At 40.9% G+C, this 23,060-nt stretch overlaps 6 protein-coding genes across 8 annotated transcripts; 2 read left to right on the top strand and 4 right to left on the bottom strand.

Annotated features, from left to right (window-relative positions):
• Positions 1 to 1,712: 1,712 nt before the first annotated feature.
• Positions 1,713 to 3,266, top strand: aqp12 (aquaporin 12). The gene is made up of 3 exons (XM_047588103.1): positions 1,713 to 2,414; positions 2,577 to 2,693; positions 2,796 to 3,266. The coding sequence occupies exons 1-3, from the start codon at positions 1,820 to 1,822 to the stop codon at positions 2,921 to 2,923; spliced, it is 840 nt and encodes a 279-aa protein (XP_047444059.1). The 5' UTR covers positions 1,713 to 1,819; the 3' UTR covers positions 2,924 to 3,266.
• Positions 2,916 to 5,267, bottom strand: rpp21 (ribonuclease P 21 subunit). The gene is made up of 5 exons (XM_047588104.1): positions 5,124 to 5,267; positions 4,924 to 5,024; positions 4,303 to 4,385; positions 3,572 to 3,721; positions 2,916 to 3,394 (listed from the first exon to the last, which is right to left on the bottom strand). Exons 1-5 carry the CDS (start codon positions 5,178 to 5,180, stop codon positions 3,297 to 3,299), a joined length of 489 nt encoding a protein of 162 aa, XP_047444060.1. The 5' UTR covers positions 5,181 to 5,267; the 3' UTR covers positions 2,916 to 3,296.
• Positions 5,268 to 5,668: 401 nt separating this feature from the next.
• On the bottom strand, positions 5,669 to 13,601 carry pak2b (p21 protein (Cdc42/Rac)-activated kinase 2b). 2 transcript variants are annotated; one of them, XM_047587227.1, is made up of 15 exons: positions 13,336 to 13,601; positions 12,156 to 12,494; positions 11,964 to 12,070; positions 11,672 to 11,822; positions 11,537 to 11,568; positions 11,336 to 11,449; positions 11,077 to 11,209; positions 10,857 to 10,920; positions 10,700 to 10,748; positions 10,364 to 10,476; positions 10,159 to 10,276; positions 9,956 to 10,055; positions 9,679 to 9,875; positions 6,927 to 7,064; positions 5,669 to 6,795 (listed from the first exon to the last, which is right to left on the bottom strand). In XM_047587227.1, the coding sequence occupies exons 2-15, from the start codon at positions 12,337 to 12,339 to the stop codon at positions 6,709 to 6,711; spliced, it is 1,587 nt and encodes a 528-aa protein (XP_047443183.1). In that variant the 5' UTR covers positions 12,340 to 12,494; positions 13,336 to 13,601; the 3' UTR covers positions 5,669 to 6,708. The 2 variants fall into 2 exon arrangements, with proteins under 2 accessions (XP_047443183.1, XP_047443184.1); XM_047587228.1 differs by lacking the exon at positions 13,336 to 13,601 and adding an exon at positions 13,054 to 13,271.
• A 484-nt stretch (positions 13,602 to 14,085) lies between these two features.
• pigx (phosphatidylinositol glycan anchor biosynthesis, class X) lies at positions 14,086 to 16,555 on the bottom strand. 2 transcript variants are annotated; one of them, XM_047587230.1, is made up of 6 exons: positions 16,382 to 16,555; positions 15,923 to 16,010; positions 15,709 to 15,844; positions 15,391 to 15,604; positions 14,907 to 15,007; positions 14,086 to 14,782 (listed from the first exon to the last, which is right to left on the bottom strand). In XM_047587230.1, exons 1-6 carry the CDS (start codon positions 16,443 to 16,445, stop codon positions 14,648 to 14,650), a joined length of 738 nt encoding a protein of 245 aa, XP_047443186.1. In that variant the 5' UTR covers positions 16,446 to 16,555; the 3' UTR covers positions 14,086 to 14,647. The 2 variants fall into 2 exon arrangements, with proteins under 2 accessions (XP_047443186.1, XP_047443185.1); XM_047587229.1 differs by having other exon boundaries at positions 14,086 to 14,785.
• A 210-nt stretch (positions 16,556 to 16,765) lies between these two features.
• On the top strand, positions 16,766 to 18,247 carry cep19 (centrosomal protein 19). Its single transcript, XM_047586454.1, has 2 exons — positions 16,766 to 17,069; positions 17,642 to 18,247. The coding sequence occupies exons 1-2, from the start codon at positions 16,940 to 16,942 to the stop codon at positions 17,986 to 17,988; spliced, it is 477 nt and encodes a 158-aa protein (XP_047442410.1). The 5' UTR covers positions 16,766 to 16,939; the 3' UTR covers positions 17,989 to 18,247.
• On the bottom strand, positions 18,199 to 22,963 carry ing5a (inhibitor of growth family, member 5a). Its single transcript, XM_047586452.1, has 8 exons — positions 22,342 to 22,963; positions 21,325 to 21,396; positions 20,455 to 20,621; positions 20,149 to 20,260; positions 19,971 to 20,070; positions 19,747 to 19,882; positions 19,580 to 19,641; positions 18,199 to 19,448 (listed from the first exon to the last, which is right to left on the bottom strand). Exons 1-8 carry the CDS (start codon positions 22,376 to 22,378, stop codon positions 19,409 to 19,411), a joined length of 726 nt encoding a protein of 241 aa, XP_047442408.1. The 5' UTR covers positions 22,379 to 22,963; the 3' UTR covers positions 18,199 to 19,408.
• Between the last annotated feature and the right edge of the window lie 97 nt (positions 22,964 to 23,060).

Consider the following 23,060-nt stretch of genomic DNA (forward strand, 5'->3'; position numbering starts at 1 on the left):
AAAGAGTTAAACTAAGTTTAGTGTTTGTGGTTAAATTTGAGGTGTACCTAAACATCTAAAAGCTACAGAATAAAGAGACGTTAAGTCTGAAATATTACTCCTTTAGTTAGTTCCCCATTTTTGTATTTCAGGATTTCCAGAAAAAAAAAATCTCCCTCTATGGCCCCCTAAGAGTTAGTTTTCTCTGGAAATCCTGAAAAACAAAAGCAGCAAAATAGTTAAACTGAGTTTAGTTTTTGTGGCTAAATGTCAGATGCACTTGAACATCTGAAAGCGACAAACAAAGTGATATTAAGTCTGAAATGTTACTCCCTGAAGTTTTTTTTTCTTCTGGAAATCCTGAAAAAAGCAGAAGAAAAAAAAGAGTTAAGCTCTGAGTTTAGTGTTTGTGGCTGAATTTCCATTAGCTGGAGTTGCGGCTAATTCATTAGCTGGTTAATTAGCTACTCAACCATTTCAGCTAGCAGGCCAGCTATGTTGGCCAAAGACAACGTCAACGAACATATAATACTCAAAAGTCACGTACCGAAGAGAAGAACGCGCTTTTTATATGTTTCGTAACTGCAGCAATAGCACACAGGTATTATTTCTAGTTAAAATAGCCAAAACGGATCACCTCATTTAGGCAGAACTTAAAAAAATAAAAATAAAAAATCAACGGTGAGTTATAAAAGAAAAAAAAGTCCAACATTCATATTCGTTGACATGAATAGTGAAATAAGATATTAAGACCAAAACCGTATCCGTTTTTGTAGCAGGTAGTAAACATGTTTATGCTGTAAAGTTGGGCTCTTTAACATGGGAGTGCATTAGTGATGTGCGGCTCGATACTGAAATATCAATACTTCCATACCAAGTCTTCATGCTCCAAATCAAAATATCGACACTTCAGTCATTCTATTAACTACAACTAAATTATTGCGTTGCGGCAACACAACAAACCTTGTGAAACACCTCAGGTTAATAATCCACAACGCAGAATACAAGGTCATTTATGATGAGGTGGACAGAAGAGGAGAGCACAGTGTCAGAATTAAGGTGCAAATTTTTATTTTATAGTAGTTCTTAATAGTTAAACAATAATTTATTTTAATGGTCTTATTATTTTACTTATTTTACTATTATTACTTCTATTCTTTTTTTACCTCTTCCCGGGCCTAGTGAGTAGAATCGCAGAGCAGCCTGGAAGTCAATGGCTAAAGCAGTTTCACCTGGAGTGGACAGCTCCATTTCTTCCTCCAATCATTGATGTTTCACGTCGCCTAAGGGTACCAACCACTTCGGGGTTGGTCAGTGTCGTTGTGTTTTCTCTTTTGCCGTCATGTTTCAGGGCCAGGCTAACAGAATGCACACACAGACTCACAGGGCCACTTGCATAGCCCAGACTCCTATCCTTTGATGAAGCCGATGCATACTGCTCCATGCAGCAGCTGGATTTAATTTATTTAGGATCACACATTCCACATTAGATTTATAATATTTATGATAGAATTTTATTCAGTATGCAGTTCAGTATGAGAAAAAAAGATTGACAAGATCTCTTTTTTTTTTTGTCTCTAGAGAGAGGAGGATGCCATTTAACCGAAGCCTCGATACAGTAATAAATGACCACAGAATGAAAGCCAGCTTCCTGACCTGACCTTGCAAAGGCTCGTGTGTATATTGGCAGGTGGCTGTCGGATTCAACTGACGTGTCTCTGATAAGAAATGTGTCTGAGCGTGTGCCACGTTGTCAAGCCGAGAGCACGTTGTCAAGTGAACCCCTCATCAATTTCCCTTTTTTTGAGGAAGAAACAGAAGAGGACATCTCACCTGAGCCATGTCTGGATTGAACGCTTCCCTGGGATACTTCGTGGCCATTGTGATTTTTGCAGCCTCACTTCGGACGCTCTTTAAAAAGTGGCCGCGGTTCAGCTTTGTGTCGGAGTTTGCCTCCTCTTTTATGCTGGTGGCATGCTGGCTGGAGGTGCAGACCATTGTGGAGGTGGGTCAGTGGGCCGGGGGCTTGGGCTCTGATGTGACGGTAACCATGCTCTTCGTGGTGCTGCTCACCCAAGGTGTGATCTGTGGTGGCGCGTCGGGGAATCCCACGTTGGTGCTGCAGAAGTTTCTACAGCTGGAAGCCCGCGCCTTGCCCACGCTGCTTGCCGTTGCAGCCCAGTTCGCCGGGGCTCGCCTGGCCCTTCTTGCAGCTGTGTACTACTGGAGGCTGGAGCTGACAGACATGCACATGATCAAAAACCTGATGGCGAGAGAGTGCAGCACATCTCTGTTGGTCTCTGTGCTTCAGGGCTTTTTTACAGAGTGTGTCTGTGCGCTCATCTTTCACCTCGTCCACTTAAGTCTGCGACGCAGGTCTGCTCTGATCCGGGTGCCCCTGATCGCTGTCCTACTCACATTCCTGTCCCATTCAGGTTGGTCTTAAGTGAAGTGGCCCACAAATGTCAAACTAACAATCCTTTATTTTCAAAAATGGGTTTACTATCTTTCCATTATTTTTTCCTTAAAAAAAGATGCATAACCAGTGTCACTCAGAGTAACTAACATAAACTTTACTTATCCATTTCTTTCTGCAGCCAGAGGCTACACCTCAGCTTACATAAATCCATCTTTGGCCTACGGACTCACCTTCTACTGTTCTGGATTCACCTTCATACAGTATGCAGTGGTTTACTGGCTGAGCTCTCTCACAGGTATGTCACATTAAATGAATTTATCAAATATATGCGTTGTCACTGTCATTTTTTTTTTTTCTTTCAAGTGAACAGTGTTTACAGTGAACATCTGTTTTCTAGGAATGACTTTGGCCCTGCTCCTGTACATGGGCCATATCCCGAGGATTTTTGCCAGGAACCTACTATACAGCCAGAAGACACGCTTCAGAGTGCCAAAAGGAGACAAAGCAGAAAAGAAGAAACTGTGAAATGTTCTCTTTATTCCCCCACGAAAAAAAAGATTGTCAATTTGACAAACAGTGGTCAAGAGAAGTTTCCTTTGATTTAAGAAGCTTGAGTGAAAAACATGATAAAAAAAAAAACATCACTGAGATATATTTTATAGTTCTTGTCCCGTTTCCAATAACGACAGAAGTGTTTACTTTGGAACCAAAATTACATGTGCATGATATCATACAATGACCATCTGGTGGTAGCATCAGGAATGACATGTTTACCAACTGCAAAAGGCCAACGACTGACCAAATTAATGAAAAATATGTCGTCAGTCTGTGAGTATGCAAATAACAATAAAGCTAAATATATAAATAATCTGGAATAATGGACAGGGGGTAGTTGCTGCTACGTGCTGGCAGCACTCTGAGCAGCACTTGGTTTCGAAGACTGTGACCCATCAGGCTCGGTTTCTTTTAGCTGACTTTTGGCAGATGTGGCCGGATCTGAAGGGAAAGAAAGAGCAGAGTCAGTGCCAGGTGTTTGCCATTTAAGACATTCTTCCAAATGAAGGGTGTAAGATGAATTTTAATTCTTATGGTTTTAAGGTCACAGTTTATTTATAAGCAAAGAACAGTATGCTCATGTGAACCGTGTTCTGTGAAGGTGACGTTTAGTCTTACTTGGAGGTTTGTCACCTGGCTGCTTTTGCTGCTCGAGCTGAGCCTCAGGACGGTCTACCCATAGACAGTAATCTGGATTGTTCAGTAAGGTCTTGCTCTGCCCACAGCTCAGACACCTCACCACAGTGAAGCGAGTCTTGCCCCTTTTTTCTTAGGAGATGAAGTCAACAACAATAATAAAAAAAAATATATTATTAATGATCCTTTAAAATACACACACAGAGAAATTGGCTGACTAAACTCTACATCCACCAAACCCGGGGACACACACCACACAACGTTCACCACCTTTACAGATTTTGAAGACTAGGAGTACACGCTAACAGACTGGCTGCAGCAGACTGTTGTAAGATGATCACACACTTAACAACTCCACCTGATGAGGGATAACAGACTGCATGACATGTCAAACTAACTGAAACGAAATCTCATGGAGACAGCGGTTGTGGTCTCCACTGCAACCAACATTACACAGGCACTCGTGCTCCTGCCACAACTCGATTAATCTCTCCCCCATTTCTGTAGTCCAGGTTTCCTTTGTTGCCACATGTTGGCGACACAGTTCATTACACATGATTATACATGCCAACTGTCCCCAGCTAGTATAGACTGCTAGTGGAGACTTTGCCAAGCTGGGAATCGGGGCAAAACATCTAGTTAAAAATCTTATGTGTACTCAGCTTTAAAGCACATTCAAATACGAGGTAGCAGGAAATGACAACTGAACTTACTTCTTTGTCTTGTTGTTGCAGTCACACCCGGAATAAGCAATGAGCAGCACTTCTTGCATAATGTTCTCTTCACTGATGGGTCTCTGCAATAAAACACTGCTGTCACTTTCTCTCTCAATACTTTACATCTGTTCTCTCTAGTCTACGATGATGATGAAATATATATTTGTTTGTTTGTTTTTTGCCCTGCAATTTTCTATAATGTAGCAGGTGGACACTATACATTTCAGGACTATTTTCAGATGTGGATTGACACATATTTACCACACAATACAATATGCTTGCCACGTGTACAATGGTGTGGGTGTTGAATATGTTTTGAATAGGTTTACATCAACAATTGAGCTCTATGAAGAAATACTTAATTTTAATCAGATTATGCGTTATTTATTATTACATTAATTATTGTTATTATATTGGCAGTAACACTACAGTACGTCTTATTACATACATTTAAAACAGTCGTTTTCTGAGTGATCAAACTATAAGTTACGTCCATATGACCAGCTGGTTGAACTGAACATGGAAGTGACGCAAACATCGCTCAAATTCCGCCTTCAAAATAAAATAAATAATTAAATCACACCCCCAAACGCTGTAGAAAAATATTGTTCAGCTTACTGTCTGAGGACTAAACGCCGAGCAATTGTCCTCTGTGTGAAGCAGTAGAAACGAGCGAGCTCCACATTTTCTGGATTTTGGGATAAAACACAATGAGCAGCCTGTGGAGAGACGAGGAGAGTTGGTGAAGCTATCAGCTAGCATGCTAGCCATGTGGTGGTGCGTGACAGCGATTAACTTTACATATTTTTTTCCCCAACCTGGTAAAGATAGTTCAGTCTTTGGTAAGCGTCTTTGTCTTTCAGTTGAGCTGCCATCACAAACAACGGTCGGAAATTACAAAGTTTCGTTTTTATGCTACAGCGGCTTTACCTCTTTAACTCGAGCTCCGCTAGCGACAACAACTTCACTACACTTCCGTGACAATCCTTCAAAATAAACGCCCACAACAAAGTCAAACCGACATTTTTTTTTTTGGAAAAAAGTTTCCCAGGTCCATCCAAATATCTTGAATTCTAGGGAGGCAATGGAGCGCGTTGGCTCCTGTGTTGCAATTGTACGCGTTTATTATTTGTGTCTGCATTAGATATAGGTATGTATACCTATATCTATGTTTGTGTATACACAAACTCAATACATATCCTCGTGATTCTACTGCAGACGGCTGAGACGAAAGGTCTTCAATGTTTCATGTCTATGTTGGACTGCTCAGGTTGGTCAGTGTTATATTAGTTTTCTTAGTGTAGCTTAAGAGAAAAAAAAATAGGTGACGTTACTGCAGACCAATCACTTTTTACACCCAAAATCACAAAAGCAAAAACAGTTGCATTTATTTGAGTGCACAGACAAGGTTGTTAGTCATCCAGAAGAGAACAAAAAACAAACAAAAGCAAAAACGTTAACAAACTGTCTTTACCAGCCTTCAACAACTAACCAGTATGATATGGTCACTTTTTTAAAAACTAATTATTAAGTACACAATATACACATGGGAAAAGCGCATTTGTTAAGTCTGGAAGAATACAAAGGACAGAGTTCAACATACAATACTCATTTTTAATAACAACAATAGAGAAGGAAGTATAAACCCTGTCAATCTAACATTTTAATTTGCCTGTAAGGTGCGCCTCTTGTATCAGGAGACTGATGATAGGAAGAACTGGTACAGTAGGTCTGTCAGGTGTGACAGTCATAGAATCACAGCACATGCCCATGGTGCCGAATGCACTGAAATGTTTCCTATAAAAATCGGTACGAGAAATGTCCATAACACATGAGTGGATGTGGAAATAGCAAGAGTGTTCATTGAATGAGACACATCATAGGAGAGGAGGGGTGGGGTGGGGGAACATGAAATTCAAGTATCAAAATAACTAAGACACTGACAAGCTCATAAGGTCAATTACAAAGGTAGTAAAAATCATGGGAAGAGAGACACTGACACAATCAACAATACATTAGGCAACATTTTGCATTTGTTTAAGGCAGTTGATTAAAAAAAACTAAACAGAACTAGGCATCTTCTTCATTCCAAGTTAAATACAAGCCTAGCCCTAACTTGTCACCAAGAGATTTGATGTACAAAATTAACTACGCCTGACTCTGAAACTAAACACTTCAGTTTGACTTGTCTTATGACGTCTGAGTGAGAATAGAGTTCACGTGGACAGCGGTGGGGTTGTGCTCTAGATTTTTGGTCTTCTTCACAGTGAGGTCTGTCAGGGCTTATAAGGCTGGTGCATGAAGAGTGGAAAGCCACTCTCAGCCTATTGTCTGGCACGAAATCTAAATGTTTGGCACATATGTGTGCACAGCATGGGAAGGCAAGGTAGCTAGTTTCATCAGCTAACGATTGCCCTTCATGGCCTCCTTGGCTGCCAGGATGAGAGGTGTGAGACTGGAGAGGGGCTTCGCCAGCTTCAGGAACGGATGCTGAATAACAGGGCAGAGAAAAAAGGAAGGAGGGGGCAAGAACAAATCCTTGTGTCAGAGTGCAAATGTAATACACGTGCTGAAGAGATAAACACAAAATAAAAGCAATAACAAATGGAAGTGTTTCTTACCTGGAGGAGCTCTTTGCCTCCACCTCTTTTCTCCACATCCATTTCCAGGCATCGGTTGAGGAAATCTCTGAAAACTGGAGACAGCTTCTCAGGATTCTGAAGCTCAGGTGTGCCATTTGTGGCAATCAGGTATAATGCCTGCCGAAGAGGTAAGAGGAAAAAAAGAAACGTATAACTGTGAAAAGTAGTTTTGGAAAACCATGCAACTGCAACAAGTAAATGGAGTCTAACTTGTAACGTGAGAAAAGTTTGCTATGTACCAGTCGACTCAGAACATTGTAATCCACATATGAAATTTCCATTATTATATTATTCCAAATATATAACATGAACACACCAAGAGCAGCACTGAGATATTCTGAAAAGTTGTATGATCCAAAAAGATGTACAGGAAGAAGTAAATAGTAGTATCCAGCTAAGCTTCTGGCCTGAATTCAGTGTGAAAAACAGGTCAAATCCTGCTTCTGTGTTGACTGACGAGAGCTGAAGGCCTGCAGTTGTTCTAAAACTATGCTAATGTCTGACAGTCAGAAAGCTGGATGCACAGATGATGTCAGAGCTGAGGAAACAAACTCCGTTCTCACTGGATATACACCATCTCATAAAAGTGAGTACACGCCTCACATTTCTGTTAATATTTTTTATTATATCTTTTCATGGGAAAATTGAAGATAAGAGACTTTGATACAATGTAAAGTAGTCAGTGCATAGCTCGTATAACAGCGTAACATTTGCTGTCCCCTCAAAATAACTTAACACACAGCCATTAATATCTAAACCGCTGTCAACAAATTGAGACACTCCTAAATGTAAAATGTCAAAATTGTGCCCAAAGTGGTAATATTTTGTGTGGCCACCATTATTTTCCAGCACTGCCTTAACTCTCTTGAGCTTGGAGTTCGCTAGAGTGAATCTTCTTCCGCTCCTCCGAGATGTCGCCATGGAGCTGGTGGACGTACTACATCTTCCATTTAAAGATTATCCACAGATGCTTAATAGCGTTTAGGTCTGGACACACGCTCTTTAGCAAGAGGTGTGTTTGGGGTCATTATCATGTTGGAATACTTGGCCTGAGGCCCAGTTTCCAAAGGGAGGGGATCATGCTGTTTCAGTACATGTTGACATTCATGCTTCCCTCAATGAACTGTAGCTCCCCAGTGCCAGCAGAACACATGGAGCCCCAAACTGTGACAGTCTCACCACCGTGCTTGACTGTGGGCAAGACACACTTTGTTCTCCTCACCTGGTTGCCGCCACACACACTTGACACCATCTGTTTATCTTGGTCTCATCAGACCCCGGGACATGGTTCCAGTAATCCATGTCTTCAGCAAACTGTTTGTGGGCTTTCTTGTGCATCATCTTTAGAAGAGGTTTCCTTCTGGGGCAACAGTCATGCAGACTAATCTGATGCAGTGTGCGATGTACGAGTCTCAACACTGACACACTCCCCACCCATTCAACCTCTGCTGCAATGCTGGCAGTACTCGTACGTCTATTTTGAAAACACTATCTCTGGTTCTTCATCTAACTTGGTGTTTCACTATGAGAAATCGCCTTGGGTGTGACCAGCTATGGAAGCTCTAATGACAACCACAAACAAACAGGTTGACCTGTGATATGGGACCCGTCCCCTCGTACCATTGTGGTTAACCGACCTCTACTTATTCATTCTCACTTTCTTCCCGTGAGAAACTACAATACGTTCCCTCAGCACGTCCAGCCTATTTGGATATCTGCTTAACAGTTCTCAGGTCAGTTTAAAGGAGCACGTTGCCTAACACAGTTTTCCAGCTTCATTTAGATTGTGCTGAGTTAAGTCTTTCTGAAGTAGTTATGCAGATGTTAAAGGTCAGTGTCTGTGTGAAGGTGAGCTGTCATTTGTTTTTCTGTGTTATTACTTGGTAGCTAGGGCCAACGTGTCAAGACAAACTCATTCTGTCTTGGTTTGGCTAGCATTAGCTTGTTATATGAGCCTAATCAGGTTAAGCTTATGCATTGTGGTGGGTTAACTTGATCAAGTCCAGCTAGTGTGGTATTAGCCCTTCAACACGTGCACTCAACTTCTTTGGTGAACCATGGTGAGGCCTGTTCTGAGGGGAACCTGTCCTGTTAAACCTCTGTATGGTCTTGGCCACCATGCTGCAGCTCAGTTTCAGGGTGTTAACAATCATCTTATAGCCCATAACTACTCCCATAACCAGTATGAGAGGGTGTGAGAGTCCCCATTTACACCTGAGGCCTTGTAACACTAAACAGTCACATGACACTGGGGAGGGAAAATGGCTAATTTGGCAAAATTTGGACATTTGCCCCTTTCACATTGAAAATACTGGGATTTCACATCAAGATTCCCCAAACCGATTCCCCGCAGGGCTAATTCACCTACACGCTTCCATTAACGATCGTGACTGTAGGAATTTGACTCACTCAAAAATTTCTACCCTTCAGAGATCGGTCTCTTATGGGAGTAGAACAAAGCTTGGCTCTGTTTTTGAGCTGCTCGCCGCCCTGCAGCTTCTACAATGACACAGTGCGACAGGGACAAAATTAGAATGTGACTCTAGGTAATAGGTAAATTCACACTATTATACGAGCCATACACTGACTTCTGTACAACGTATCAAAGTCTCATTTCTTCAGTGTTGTCCCGTGAAAAGATATAATAAATTTTTTACAAAAATGTGAGGGGTGTATTCACTTTGTGACACTCTGCAAACCCATGTGCAGTATGACAAGGCTGTGTACTCACTCGTAGTGGGTTCTCGTTCAGGTAGGGAGGCTCTCCTTCAACCATCTCAATGGCCATGATACCCAGTGACCAAATGTCAACTTTGGGTCCATAAGCCTTTCTGGTCACTACTTCTGGAGCCATCCAGTAGGGTGTGCCTACCATGGTGCTGCGTTTGCTCTGTTCTGGGGTGATCTGGGCACAGAAGCCAAAATCGGCTGTCGAAGACACAGAGCAGTGTAAATACATTGCTACAGTTTAACCATACAAGTTCATCAGGCAGCAACACGTGACTTACTGAGCTTGACAGAACCATCCATCCCAAGCAACACATTGTCACTCTTGATGTCTCTGTGGATGACTTGGTTTGCATGCAGGAACTCCAATGCTTGTAAACACTGCGGATATGGAGACAAGAGTGAGGAGACAGAGAAAGGTGGTTGAGAAAATACACTTCTGGACCTTATGTTTGATTTGTCTGATAGGACTCTGGTTGTGTACCTCCCGACAGACAGCAGCTATCTGGGCTTCATCCATACAGGTCTCTGTAACCACATCTGTCAATGAGCCACCGGCCAGATACTCCATCACCACAAACAGCTCCTCCCCCATCAGGAAACTGACAGACAAAAGGCATTACAGGTCAAATAAACTCCCCCCACTCTCGTAGATATTAAAAGCTGTCAGGCTGCATGTTGAATTTCACCTGTCTAAAAAGTTGACGATGTTGGGGTTCTTCAGCTCCTTCATTACTAGAATCTCGTTGATGATCAGCTCCTTCTTTGGCTGCTTTTGTAGGTTGATCTGTTTAATGGCGACCTGGCAGTAGGAAATACAAGAGCTTTACTGCATTAAGTCCTATGTACGTTTTAAACTATTTTCTCTTAAAAGATAAAAGCAAGTCATAAAGAGCTTCTCACGCAACTCGTGAAAGAAGAAAAAACACATTGTTCTTAGAGATAAGAATTCTTACATGCTCTGGAATGACTTGCAGGTTATCAAGGCTAAGGTTACGCTAATCCATTACTCAGTTAGTCTTTACCTCCTGTCCTGTGGCGACATCGATGGCTGTGAATACTGTTCCTGATGCTCTGTGGAAAGAGATACAACAAACTTTGTCTTATCTTATCTATCATATCTTAACTATGAAGTTTAATCCTATTACAGGTTTTATAAGTAGATGGTAAATCTGCACTTACCCCTGTCCAATTTTTTCGTATCTGGTGTACTTCTTCTTGGGATCACCAATGCTGACTATAGTTCCTGTAAGCCACATTACAATCGCATATGACGAAAGAACGCAAGACTTACGTAAACTTTATTGATCCACAAGGGAAATTGCTTAACGTCATGAGAAAGGTATAACCCGTTGTATTTTTGTAACAATAGATCTGTGAGAAAAATAGTTGTGTAACTTACTCAGTTTGTCCATGATCTCTCTGTCCGTCATCTTGGCCCTCCTATTCTGTTTGTCTGCAGCCTTGGAGGCAGCATCTCCATCTGGACACGTGCTTGGAGCGGGGATGGGGTCAATAACGGAACGGGTATATACCTGTGAGACACCAAAACAAACATAAATGAACATGATCTGTATAAAGAGTGCATTAGAAAGTAAAATGTGAATATTTCAGAACAAATCCCAAAGATGATAATTTTTTCATGAAGCTAGGTGACTTACACTCTTTGTGTGTTCTGGTCTTGGAGCCACAACAGGAGGAGGAGTTTCATCGTCGTCGTCATCATCAATGTCTTTGATGTTCGGAGATGAGGGTTCGGTGCCTTTTTTGACAGGCTATTCAAAGTTAAAAAAGAGTTAGCTAACCGTTATACAACAACTTATTACTATAAACAGCTTTGTCAAAAGTCAGGATACACTTACAGACTGAGGCCCTGGAGTGAATGCGTCTTTTTCTGTGAATGTATAAAAGTGGCGTGAGTATTACTCAGTGCGCTGCATGATCACTTCTAACACCATGTGAACAACTAAAGAAGTGAAATCCAATATTAATCTCACCAGAGGGAGAGAAGCTGAGGTACTTCTGGCGGCCGTTGCCTGTAGAGTCGTAGAACTTAAGGACATCGAGTACAGCCTGTGGGTTTTTCTTCTGCTCTGACTTGGTGATGTTTGAGGTTTGGAGTAGTCGAGCCCACTGCTCTGGCATACCCTGCGTGCAACCAGCAGATAGCAAAAGGCATCAAATGGTGCAAGCCAAAATGTGATGTAAATGGCATATTGCTGTCAATTGCTAAAGCACGAGTTAAGTGGTAGACAAAAAAAAAACAAAACACGAATGGATAAAACTTACCGTAAACTCCCCTGTTACAGAATCAAATCCAACATGTATGGTGTGTTCAAAATCTGAAGGTGGCGAGATCTCTGGTCGCTCTTTATCTCTGTCTTTCTTCCTACCAGCTGGAAGAAAACAAATCCTTATTGAAATTGAACATGACGGTACATTTATTGTAATTTATCTAAACACTGCCAAACTCTGTCTCACCTTTGTCAGCGAAGATTGAGATGATCTTATTGCGAGACTTCCTCTCCTCCGGTACGGACGGCAGCGGCTTCGAGCTGTGGTTGGCCGAGAGCGAATCTTTGCCAGAGCCGGTGCTGAAGATGGTGCTGCTCATCCTGACCGGAGGGGCGGGGGGCTTATCCTCGGGGTCTCCGTTATCACACATCGCTAGTAGGTCGCCGGGAGCCTCGCAGGAAGGGGAACGCCGGGTGAGGATGGAGATGGAGGTAAACGGTGAGGGAGGGAGACTGCAGCTCTCACATCAGCCTGTGGCACCAGTGTGCTCATGCAAAACAGGAAAAAGGAAGCACCCAGCGGTACCTGGACAAAAAAAAATCCATTTATTTATTTATATAAGATCACCAAAGTTCAATTACAGCAGTGTACAATCAACTACTTCCTACAACAAAACAATTAAATGAAAAGATGCTATTAAAGTTTAAAGAGTATTGTGAATCCTGGGGAACGGAATAAGTGGTGCAACTACAAGGAAAACACCGAGCAGAGAGAAAAGCGCAGAGCCTGACAATGATTCAATAACATCACAGCTTATCAGTGTTCAGTCAGATTGTAATCAGAAAGATAAAAGAGCAATACTGCACCTAGCGTCGCCTCTGCATCAACAAAATAAACGGCCCATTGAGTGAACTACACCAGAAATGACTGCAGCAACAGACAAGTCTTAGTTTAACGTAGCTAACTAACAGGTTGACGGGACCGTTTTCGCGTCGTACGCGAAGGAGAATAAAAGAATAGTGGAAGTTCTTTCACAGCACTTGATGCCGAAATGAGAGGCTGGCACACGATGCCCTTGCACTACGATTCAAAATGTTCAAGTATCGACATTTCGCTCACTACCACCTCATATATCCGTACTTACACTTTAACGTTTGATGAAAATGCCCTTCAAGTGAGTAACAACAGGGGCGGCTAGCAGGCTAACGCTAGCATTCACTACTTGGCCAACAAGTGTGCTAGCTCGTTAGCATGTAAAGCTAACCAGTGTGTGACAACAAGAATTGAGGCGTTTTCTCCAGATAAATAAACACTGCCTAGCGGCGGTTGCAGTAACACTACACGTGCAATAAAGCAGCAAACTAGCCAGTACAAGTGTGCTTTATTTTCCGGCTAACGAAGACGACGCCGAAGCGGCGGAGCTCACCGGAGACTCCACACCAGATAGAACTTGAATAGAACCCCCGGACGATCCTCGACGGCTTGGAAAACGATGGCAAATTCCTTAAAAGTGTTCCCACCGCAACATGTGGACCAGGGCGGTACGGGCCGCGTACAGATAACCTCAGTAAAATTGTGACTGAAACTATTTACAATGCAACTTTTCTGCTATCTTTTCGGCCCTTGGATGATTCCGCTATGGCGAAGGGGAAGCGGAACTACCGACCCAGCCCTGGCCTGTTCAATAAATGTTTCAAATGAATGGTGTGTGGAGACAGTCTGCCTTATCAATCCAAACGCTGCAGTCCCTAAAACTCAGAGTTACAGTAACATGTTTTTGACTGCTGGGAAGACTAAATGTGAGAAACGTGCTGAAACTTCACAAACTGGAAGTTAAAAGTTGAATTAAGTCGAAATGCATTTTAGGTAATGTAGTTCACAGTACGTCTAGAGGAGGGTACTGTTATTTTGTGAATCATATTTATACTATTCATATACAGAAGATGTTCACATGTGGTTTCCATGTCTAGATACGATACAGACGTGTCAAAAATGCAGTTATAAAAGTGTGCCATTGTGACAAGGAAATTTTCCATATGTGGGATAAATAAACAATGTCATGTGTCTTATATATACAGAGAGAAGTTTTACAATATGTGATATTCATTTTATATGTATCATCCAGCTTGGTTGCCTGGTAGCTGATAATCACATAACATTCTTCAAACTTGCACAATAAACAATAATAAAAATCTCTTTATTTAAATTGAGTGAGAGCGCAGAGTTTTAAAATAAAGGATCTTACAAAGGCAGTACTAGCAATACTGGGTATCAAACAACCAGCCTTACTACACTACACTATAATGGCCCTGCTATTTTAGCATGAATCAGTTGCCACAGAATGGCAAATGTCTTAAGACACAATCTATACAGAGCACATAAAAAGGAGACAACTGACTTATTGTTATTATTATTATTATTAGGTAGTGAAAATATCGTAAACTTAAGGTTAAGGACTTTCTGAAACAGTGGTGGCAGCACACTTGTTAAGTTAAAGGTGGAGTAGCCTGATGCTTCTGATGAAGCACTGAAGGGACATTTGTGTCTGCTTGACTATTAATTTCAAATATCAACAGTATTTCACATAAATGGCCGACTCCCCCTTTAAGTGCTTTAAAGTGTGTAAATAGGAAGGTATAATCTTCACATGTGTCCTGAGCTATTCCTTGGGGATGATTTTGGTTTCAGGCAGTACTGTACATGAGCCGCTTAACACAAAGTATGTTGACCGTCGCTGCTTAAATGAGTCGATGCTTCCACATGTATTTGGACAGCGCCACACAGCAGATCATTGTGGCCAGAAGAGTTCCACCACACACGGGTGTCACTAAAGACCCGTCACCAACTGGAAACTGGAATCTCATGGGGCCGAGCTTCTACGAGACACCATATATTTATTTGAGTGAAAAAGAAAAAGGAAAAATTAAGTTTTATGAAAGGGTAGGCTTTTTTCCCACTTTATAAAGTTTCATGAAGATATAGAAGATAGAGAACCACCTGCTGATGCTGGACTTTAACCCACAGACAAGTGCTGGAATTGCTGACAGTGCATGGGGCCTCCATGATGCTATGTGGCCCTAAGCTGTTGTACTGTGTGCCTGGAGATAGAAGAAATAGTTTAAGAAAAAATGATACAATCAACAAACAAATCATTAATATTTGGGCTTTTATAGTGAATCCATTGTTCTAGCCATATGCAATGGGGATGAAAATGAGATAAAAATGTAAACCATTATTGAAAATGTGTTGTTTTTGTTCTTGTACAAGTTTACCGTATTAACATAAATACAGTACTATCTGAAAAAAAGATCATATTACTACAACATTGCAAATTTTGCCTTTTTGTTTTATTCAGATATATATGGATGGAAACCTTTTCTCATGTAAACATGCTATGGTTTTGTCCTAGAGGATTGTGGGTTTCACTACAGAGTAAAAAGAGACATACTTTTAGACTACAAAATAAAACTGATCCACTTACATTCTTCTGTTCGCAGCAGCAGCTCTGGAGCTCCTATATCAACCGATGTAAATGTTTTTCCATCAAAAGATGGCTCGTGGTATCGCCCATGTACTGGAATTGTTACTTTTAGCATTCTTGGAGTTGGGCCAACAGGGGAGGGATACACGTAGGTGACAAATCCTGATGTCTTGTGAGCAGGCAACTCTAGATCAATGGCAGAATCTAGTAATATCTGAAACACAAATATGCACAATGTACATGAGTACGTTTGGTTTACAAATACGAAGTTGTTTGGTTTTAATGAAAGGCAACTATTTTTTATAGTGTCTGCTGTACCCGCCAATCACTTTGATCACTCAGGGATGCGAGTTGATATGGATCAATGTAGACACCTCTGGGCCATCTATGAACCAGCAACACTCTGACAGCACCGAGCACATCAGGTCTGAGCTCAACGGTGGTTATTGCTTCCCTGAAAGAAACTAGAAATCACTAATTGTTTTCACAGTTTCACAGAAAGAGTATCTGCTATAAATAAACAACCAAATACCTGTGAAAACCTTTTTTGCTGAGCTCCACTGACACTGATGAGGATTCAAGCAACTGCTTCAAAGGTGCACAGTGGTCCTGATTTTCATCTGCAAGAAAGTGCAGGTTAAACCGATCACAACCACAAGACTAGATGGAGAAAGATAAAGAACTTATTCTTTATAAGTGATGGGTTTAAATTAATTGATTTATTTTTTTTATTACGAGTTTCTTTAAAGCACTGAAAATCTTGGGTAACATTGGGATCGATGGGAACAAATGCATTCAAAAAGTAAAATCAAAAATATTAATTTTTAGACGATGCAAATACTTTTAAATATATTTTCTATCCAGTGGGCCCTTTGCATGCCACATTTATTTATTTATTTATTTTAGCATAGTACAGCTCACAGTTTAATGCTACACAAACTTTAACGTTGACAATCGGTCTTTGGCTAAGACGTCTAACATTAACACTTACCCCTTTCTCCAAAACCATGGCATGTTGATAAACAGCCCAACACAGAGAACAATATGAAATACATCAAAATTAAAAGTCAACTATAAGACGCATTTACAGCTTATTTAATCAGTTACTGTGCCCTCACTTTAGCTTTACTGTATGCGCTTAGTTGAACTGTTTACGGAAAAGGATGCTGAAAGGCCCTTTTGTAGTTCTAGGGAAGCTGTGTCTGTGCCTGTCTAAAAAAATGAAGAAACGAGAATTTACTGACCGTAAGTGACAATATATACCAAATAAAAAATAATTAACATAGGTCCAACAGCTGATAAAAAACGATTTTTGTTCAATAAACATTATAAAATTATTATTATTATTTTAATTTTAAACAGGCTCCGGCAATGATGGAAGAACCGAAAGCAGCTAAACAAACGCACCATTCGTGTAGTAACTGTTTTTTTGGCGGATATCTTCGTTTAGACTGTACATAAATTGATAATTATTACTAAAATATTTCGGTCACCTAGCTCCTAGTGGGCTGAAGTTTAAATCGCGTTCATTGGAGGTTATATACACAAAATGCGTTTCGAAGCAAAGCGTTGCGGAGTGCAGTTCAGTCCTCCTTCCATAGTCTTAATTTATGAACACACAGAAACCAGGAAAGTGAGAAAAAGAATAATACCTGTCCGGAACTTTTCGAAATTGTCAGGTAAGAAACACACACTAGAGGGGGAATTACGGGGTAAAGTAACATTAGTCCTTCCTTCTCATATTTCTTATAAATGTCTTAGTAATGATAAAGTAATCTCGCTGGAATTCTAGCATCCCCTTAAATAAAATTAAAATGTCCAGGTTTCCCAGCTGGATTGGAGTTTTAATTATGTCGTACAAAGTTCATTAACGAGTTTATTTGGAATATTCAGTGAATCTCTGAAGGCCCATGTAAATGAATGGATGAGGAGTTTGGAAGAAGCTCCGTTTATATCCGTAAATTATTTTTATCTTAAATAATTTGTTAAAAGCAACAGAAAGCCTTGCAGTCCTGAACCCCAACATCCCATGTTAGGGTCCAGGACTAATACAATAAACATGCAATTGATTATAAATGAAGCTCTGTGTATCTTAAATGAGGAGACGGAATAAGGACGACACATAATGCTCATTGTGTGTTGAACTGGGGTCACATAAGGGATTGAAATATGGACTATCAAGCAGGTTGATCGGACTCTGTACACTTATGCTAAAGCAGTTTGAATCCTTTATATCCTTTTTTACTTTCAGACACCAGCATGGCTGCTGAGAGGCTAAAAAACAACCCCCGGCACAGGGACTACCTTGAGAGTGTTTCCCAGAGCCAGCTAGAGAAGCTTCACATCATCCTTAGAGACCACATGCACGGCTTCAGCCTTGAGCACAGCCTGGCCTCATTCCACCTGGACCCCGACGAAGACCTGAACAAACTGGACGACGAGGAGCTGGCTCGTAAGAAAGGCCAAATGGATGAGCTGTTTGAGAAGAACAGGAGGCGCAAAGATGATCCCAGTTTTATTTACGACCTGGAAGTGGAATTTTCAAAACCCACCCAAGAAAAGTGCAGCTGGGATGACGAGTCAGATGATGGATTTTGAAACTTTCTTCACTCGTCTTTTCAGATAAGAAAGTAGGCTTCAAAACTACAGTGAGGAAACGGGAAAAGCGGACACAACCGAGGTTAACTCAAAATACTTTATGTCCATCTACACTACAAATACAAATATTGCCATTTCCAAAGGCAATGCTATAATAGACACACATCACATGTACCATTTCAAAGTGCAATGAATGAAATGATGCATTAATAATATTGAATATTTATTTGTTATAAAATACAGAATTTTACAAAATACAGACTTTGGTTCTTTTATTTGTGGCTTACACCTAAACGAGTGATATTCACAGTTGAATATGAGAGAAAATGTTAAATTCATATTAAATAAAATCAGCGTGTACACCAGTAAGTAAGCAATACAACAAATATATCTTTGGAAAAACGTGTCCACAAAATATTGTTTTACATTATACAAAATATATATCTTTCCATATATGGTTTGAAGTAATGAACTATGGCAAAGTTTTAAATCAGATAAAGTATGTCATAAAACCAAGCCTGCAGTTATCAAACCTCTTCTGGGGAAAACTTCATTCAAAGTGCTTAAATACCTCATTCAGCTAACAAGAGACACTGACTGACTGACTGACCATTAGTACCACAATACATTCAAATGTGTCATAGGTTTTTGTTGAAGCTCAATAGATTATGATTTTACATTGCTTGGCTAGTTTGGTTTAAGCTAATCAAAACATGTTTTTTTTACACAAGTATCAATTGCAGTCATTTATACAGTGCTGATGTATTCCCTACAGAGGTAGTAACAGACAATCAGACACATAATTCCTTTTTTAAAAAAAATCAAAAAGAAAAAAAAAAATCACCGTTTCAGTAAGGATTTAGGTGTTTAAATTGTGAATTCTCAGCAGGCTGTTCAGTTATTTAAAAATAGTTCTCTATAAAACTGACATTTCAAGTACACTAAAGCCACAATCCTGGATTTCTGAGTTTCTTAGTAATGACAATATACACAGCGTATTACTCTCTGGACGGAGTGATTGGTAATAATTCTGGGACTCTACAGCCCAGTCCATATAAATCCAGTAGAGGCGCAATAACCCAGGTTCAGACAGGAAGCCTAAGTTTTGCCCACTTGTTTCGGGACCCAATTAAAGCAACTGGGTTGTTTCAGATTGGAAGCTCCTCAGCCTGACCACTACCTGCTGTGGCAGTTTTGGAGTCTAGTCTACTTTCTCGAGGTTTTCTAAGCGAGTCTTAGATGGAATCTCATCACAGATCTGAACTCCGAAAACTGAATTAGGCCTTTAAAGAAAGCTGTATGCCCCCCATGGCTAAGGAGACCTGTAAGAACTGATATATATATATATATGTATATATTACACTATTAAACTACACCAAAAATGGGTACATTTGATAAGTGTTTCTGAAAATAAGAAATCTCATTTTTTCTTCCTGTCTTGGGTGCATCTTGGGCAAAACCTGATAGAGGGAAAAGAGAAAAATATGTTGAGGTACAGAAGACAATGGCTGGGTATCTACATCAATACTATGAACCATTAAATTCTTCATTTATTATTTGGTTTATATCCCATAAACACCTACAAACTCACCATTTTCCTTTGGGCTTTGTGGCTAGATCGACACAAGCAAAGTGAAACCACTCAATGGGGCACTAAGGACAAGAAGGGGGGAAAAAATTATGTTAAGATGATGAGTCGCGACACAAATCTAGGCCATCAATTGTGCAAAAAAACAAAACAAAAAAAAAAACACCTACATCTGGATTATCGCATCCAATCATCTCTCCGTATGACACCTGATGACACAGGCAGTACGTAGGCTCATTCGGATCAACTGGCATATCCAAAACATCTGATGGCTGCATGGGCAGGAGAGCGTCGCTCAAGTCTGGGCTGCAAGGCCAACACAATGCACAGAGAATGAGTAAATATCGGGCAAATCCATGATCTGACATCATGCAAACCAGCAGCTTGAACCTACCTGTTTTTGATCTTTTTCTTTCTTGGAGACTCTTCATCAGAACCCTTCCTTCCCCTTCCCCTGGATCCTCGCTTCTCTCTCAGCCCCCGCAACTCACCCTCTGGCAGAAAAGATTTCAATTTATAACAGCTCAATCTGTAGCGCTTGATGCTGACAGCCTTTCAGCTACCCAGCTTACTTTTCAACGCTCTTCCTTCCGCACTTTCATAGCCGCTCACTTCCAGTTTCTCCTTGAGCTCATTCTCAAACCGTGCCAGATCTGCATCCAGTCTGCGGATATGCTTGTCCACCTATGGACAAAGGATTTTAGGCATGATTTCATTTGCAGACAAGAAAAAAAAAAACACTTAATTCAGTGCATTAAAGTGGGATTTCAACGCTTTTAAAATGCTTTCCAATATAGCAGTACTAAAACGTTAACGACGTAGAAATCACGTAACAGTGACGATCTAACAAATAAGAGTAGGGTCTTTTTTGGACTGACCATTTCGTACGTCTGCATTGCAAGCTGGACTTTGTCGTCACTGAACTCTTTGCACTTGCTGTAGGCATTCTGAATCTTCTGCAGGTGTTCCACTCTCTGCTCCGAAGCCAAGTTCTTCACATTTGCTATGTACTCTTCAGCCAGTTTGTCAATCTCTCCTTTCTTCTCTGCAAGACAACAAGATAATCGCAGTGTTAAAAAACAATACTTATATGGCAGCTTATTTACTTACTGATAATTCATGGCCCAAATGCTACAAATAAAAGCCAGAGTCTTCCAGTGAAATGTCCACAGACACATTAAACACAAATTTGAATGAGTGTTAAGGTACGAACACACCAAATTGACATGAAAGAACTAACGGCAACAAAGACAGACTATGACGTCACATCATGTTGCCTGTGCCTGGACCAAAATGTTGCACTTGAGAACAATTCAGCACAATTACAGCCAACGGCAGCTGGCCGGCATGAAAGGAAATAACTCTTCAGGGAAACTGGGAGAGCAAGGGAGACTAGGAAGCAAGGCAGAGCAACGAAGCGTTACACAGAGTCTGCCTCTCCTGAATCATGCTGATCAGTTGGTCTGCACTTTATTTATTGCAGACTATCGTGTTCTGAAAACATGTGTGTAATGTTCAGATTAAATAAAGATGTCGAACAAGAACAGCCTTGTGTGTGCCCTTTGTTTCTTTTTACTTCTGTCACTTCCATTTTTCTTTCCGTGCACAGGGTCTAACGATGCAGGACACGCTGAAATAACTAGTCCCCACACCAGAAAATCACTGACGCTTTGCTCGGTATGTCACAGCTCTCTGAAGCTTTAATTCCTTGTGGCTTATTGATGATGACTATGAGATGACGTGATCACCTTCAGTTCGATTGTCCAGGTCCCGCATCAACGTGAAGTTCCTCTGTAGCTCACATGGTAGGTTTTCAATACCTGAAGGGGAGATTAACATAGGAAGAATTCATCTCTGACACTTGACTGCATTTGTTTTTAACTCAATCATGGCACATCAAGACACAAAAATCTTCAAAAGTGAACATGCTTTTTTTAAAAATGAATGTTGACGCAGTAAAATTAAATTATTATACATAAACTGGAAACTTAAAGTGGCTTTGCTTTAAAACTACGTGAAGCGGATGAATCCCGCTTTTCAATGCATTCACAGTAACTTTTTTCTTTGCAATTTGTAAAGTTTGCAAAGTAATATTAGTTAAAGATAGCGCGATGTGCATGCCATTTGTTAAAACAAACAAAAAAAGAGAGACGCTGATAAACAGGGAGCGGTCCAGAGTAAAACATTACCGTCCAGTGAAGTGTCACAGTTTGTATTTAACACATTTAACATGAACCCTGTGACGCATTTCAAACACCCCGGCGCCTAAACGGTTACGGGAAGCGCGATTACCAACAGGTTGCAAATATGGTGTCTACTAGTCTAAAGCAAATACAAATTCAGACCAAAACGAACCACCTTCAATAACTGAATCGTGACATTATGTCTCTAAATAAACTTTTATAGCCACCGCTAGTCCTTATTGCACGACAGAGTGGAAACTGGAACCGCTATCTCACTGCGAGAGGTTAACTTTCTAAGACGTATGGCGATGGAAGCTAATGGACTACGTTGTTAACATGTTCTTCTGAGTGATTTCAACACTACACATGGAGACTTTAACTTTATTTCATCGAGAGCGATGTCACGATGCTAACCACGTAGTAGCCAGCTAGCTGGTGACCTAACAGGGTGCTAACGCACTGCGCTGCCTTCTGCCTGTAATCCGCCGAGCAAAAAGTCCTCGATACGATCAAAACGAGCCTAAAACCCGACTAACACGTTTAAAATGTTTTAACTAGCAGACAGTGTCCCTGTATACTTACTGTCAAGATAATGTTCCAAGTATATTGCCGTCGCCATTTCAGATTAGCTGTTAGCTTCTGCGTTATTCTCGTTATCTCTGAAACTGTCGTCGAGAGAGCTGGTTGGGTTTGTTTTGTAATCCTGGGCTGCCCGGTGCAGTCACTGGCCTGGGGATAATTTTCTCTGCATGCAGCCACTGGCTTCTCTGGATGGAACAGAAACAACGCTCGCAAATAGGCAGTGTCAGTTTTCCCTCCAGTAACCAGTGCACACAGGATGCAACTTTTCTGCTTCTTCTGAGAGAGCTCGTGTCTCGCATGCGCAGCGAGTACAGTCATGTCACACTGTAAGTCCCACAAATCAAATAAACCTCCCCCTAGATCATTTGTTTCTTTTTTTTTTCCACATTAAGGTGGATATGTCCCCAAGTCATCTTCGCTGAAACGGTGAATAATCGTTTCGATATCTTAATTTCTCTATATACAAAACGATAGCATTTACTTTAATTGCAAAACAGTGCCGTTTGGTGGTTGGGAAAATCACATTTCGTCCATATATATATATCCTGGGTTATTAAATATTACAGATATGGACATTGCAGATAATCATTGACCATGTGAGCGCAAATAGAAGAGGCGATGAGCTTTAACAAGCGCGCCCATGCAGTCTTTACCAGCACTTTCCAGCATTGACTCTGGGTCAGCTGATGGGTTACGTCATGCAAAACAAACGTCCCCGT

This window comes from Mugil cephalus, chromosome 6 (assembly GCF_022458985.1).
Source record: "Mugil cephalus isolate CIBA_MC_2020 chromosome 6, CIBA_Mcephalus_1.1, whole genome shotgun sequence".
Taxonomy (NCBI): domain Eukaryota; kingdom Metazoa; phylum Chordata; class Actinopteri; order Mugiliformes; family Mugilidae; genus Mugil; species Mugil cephalus.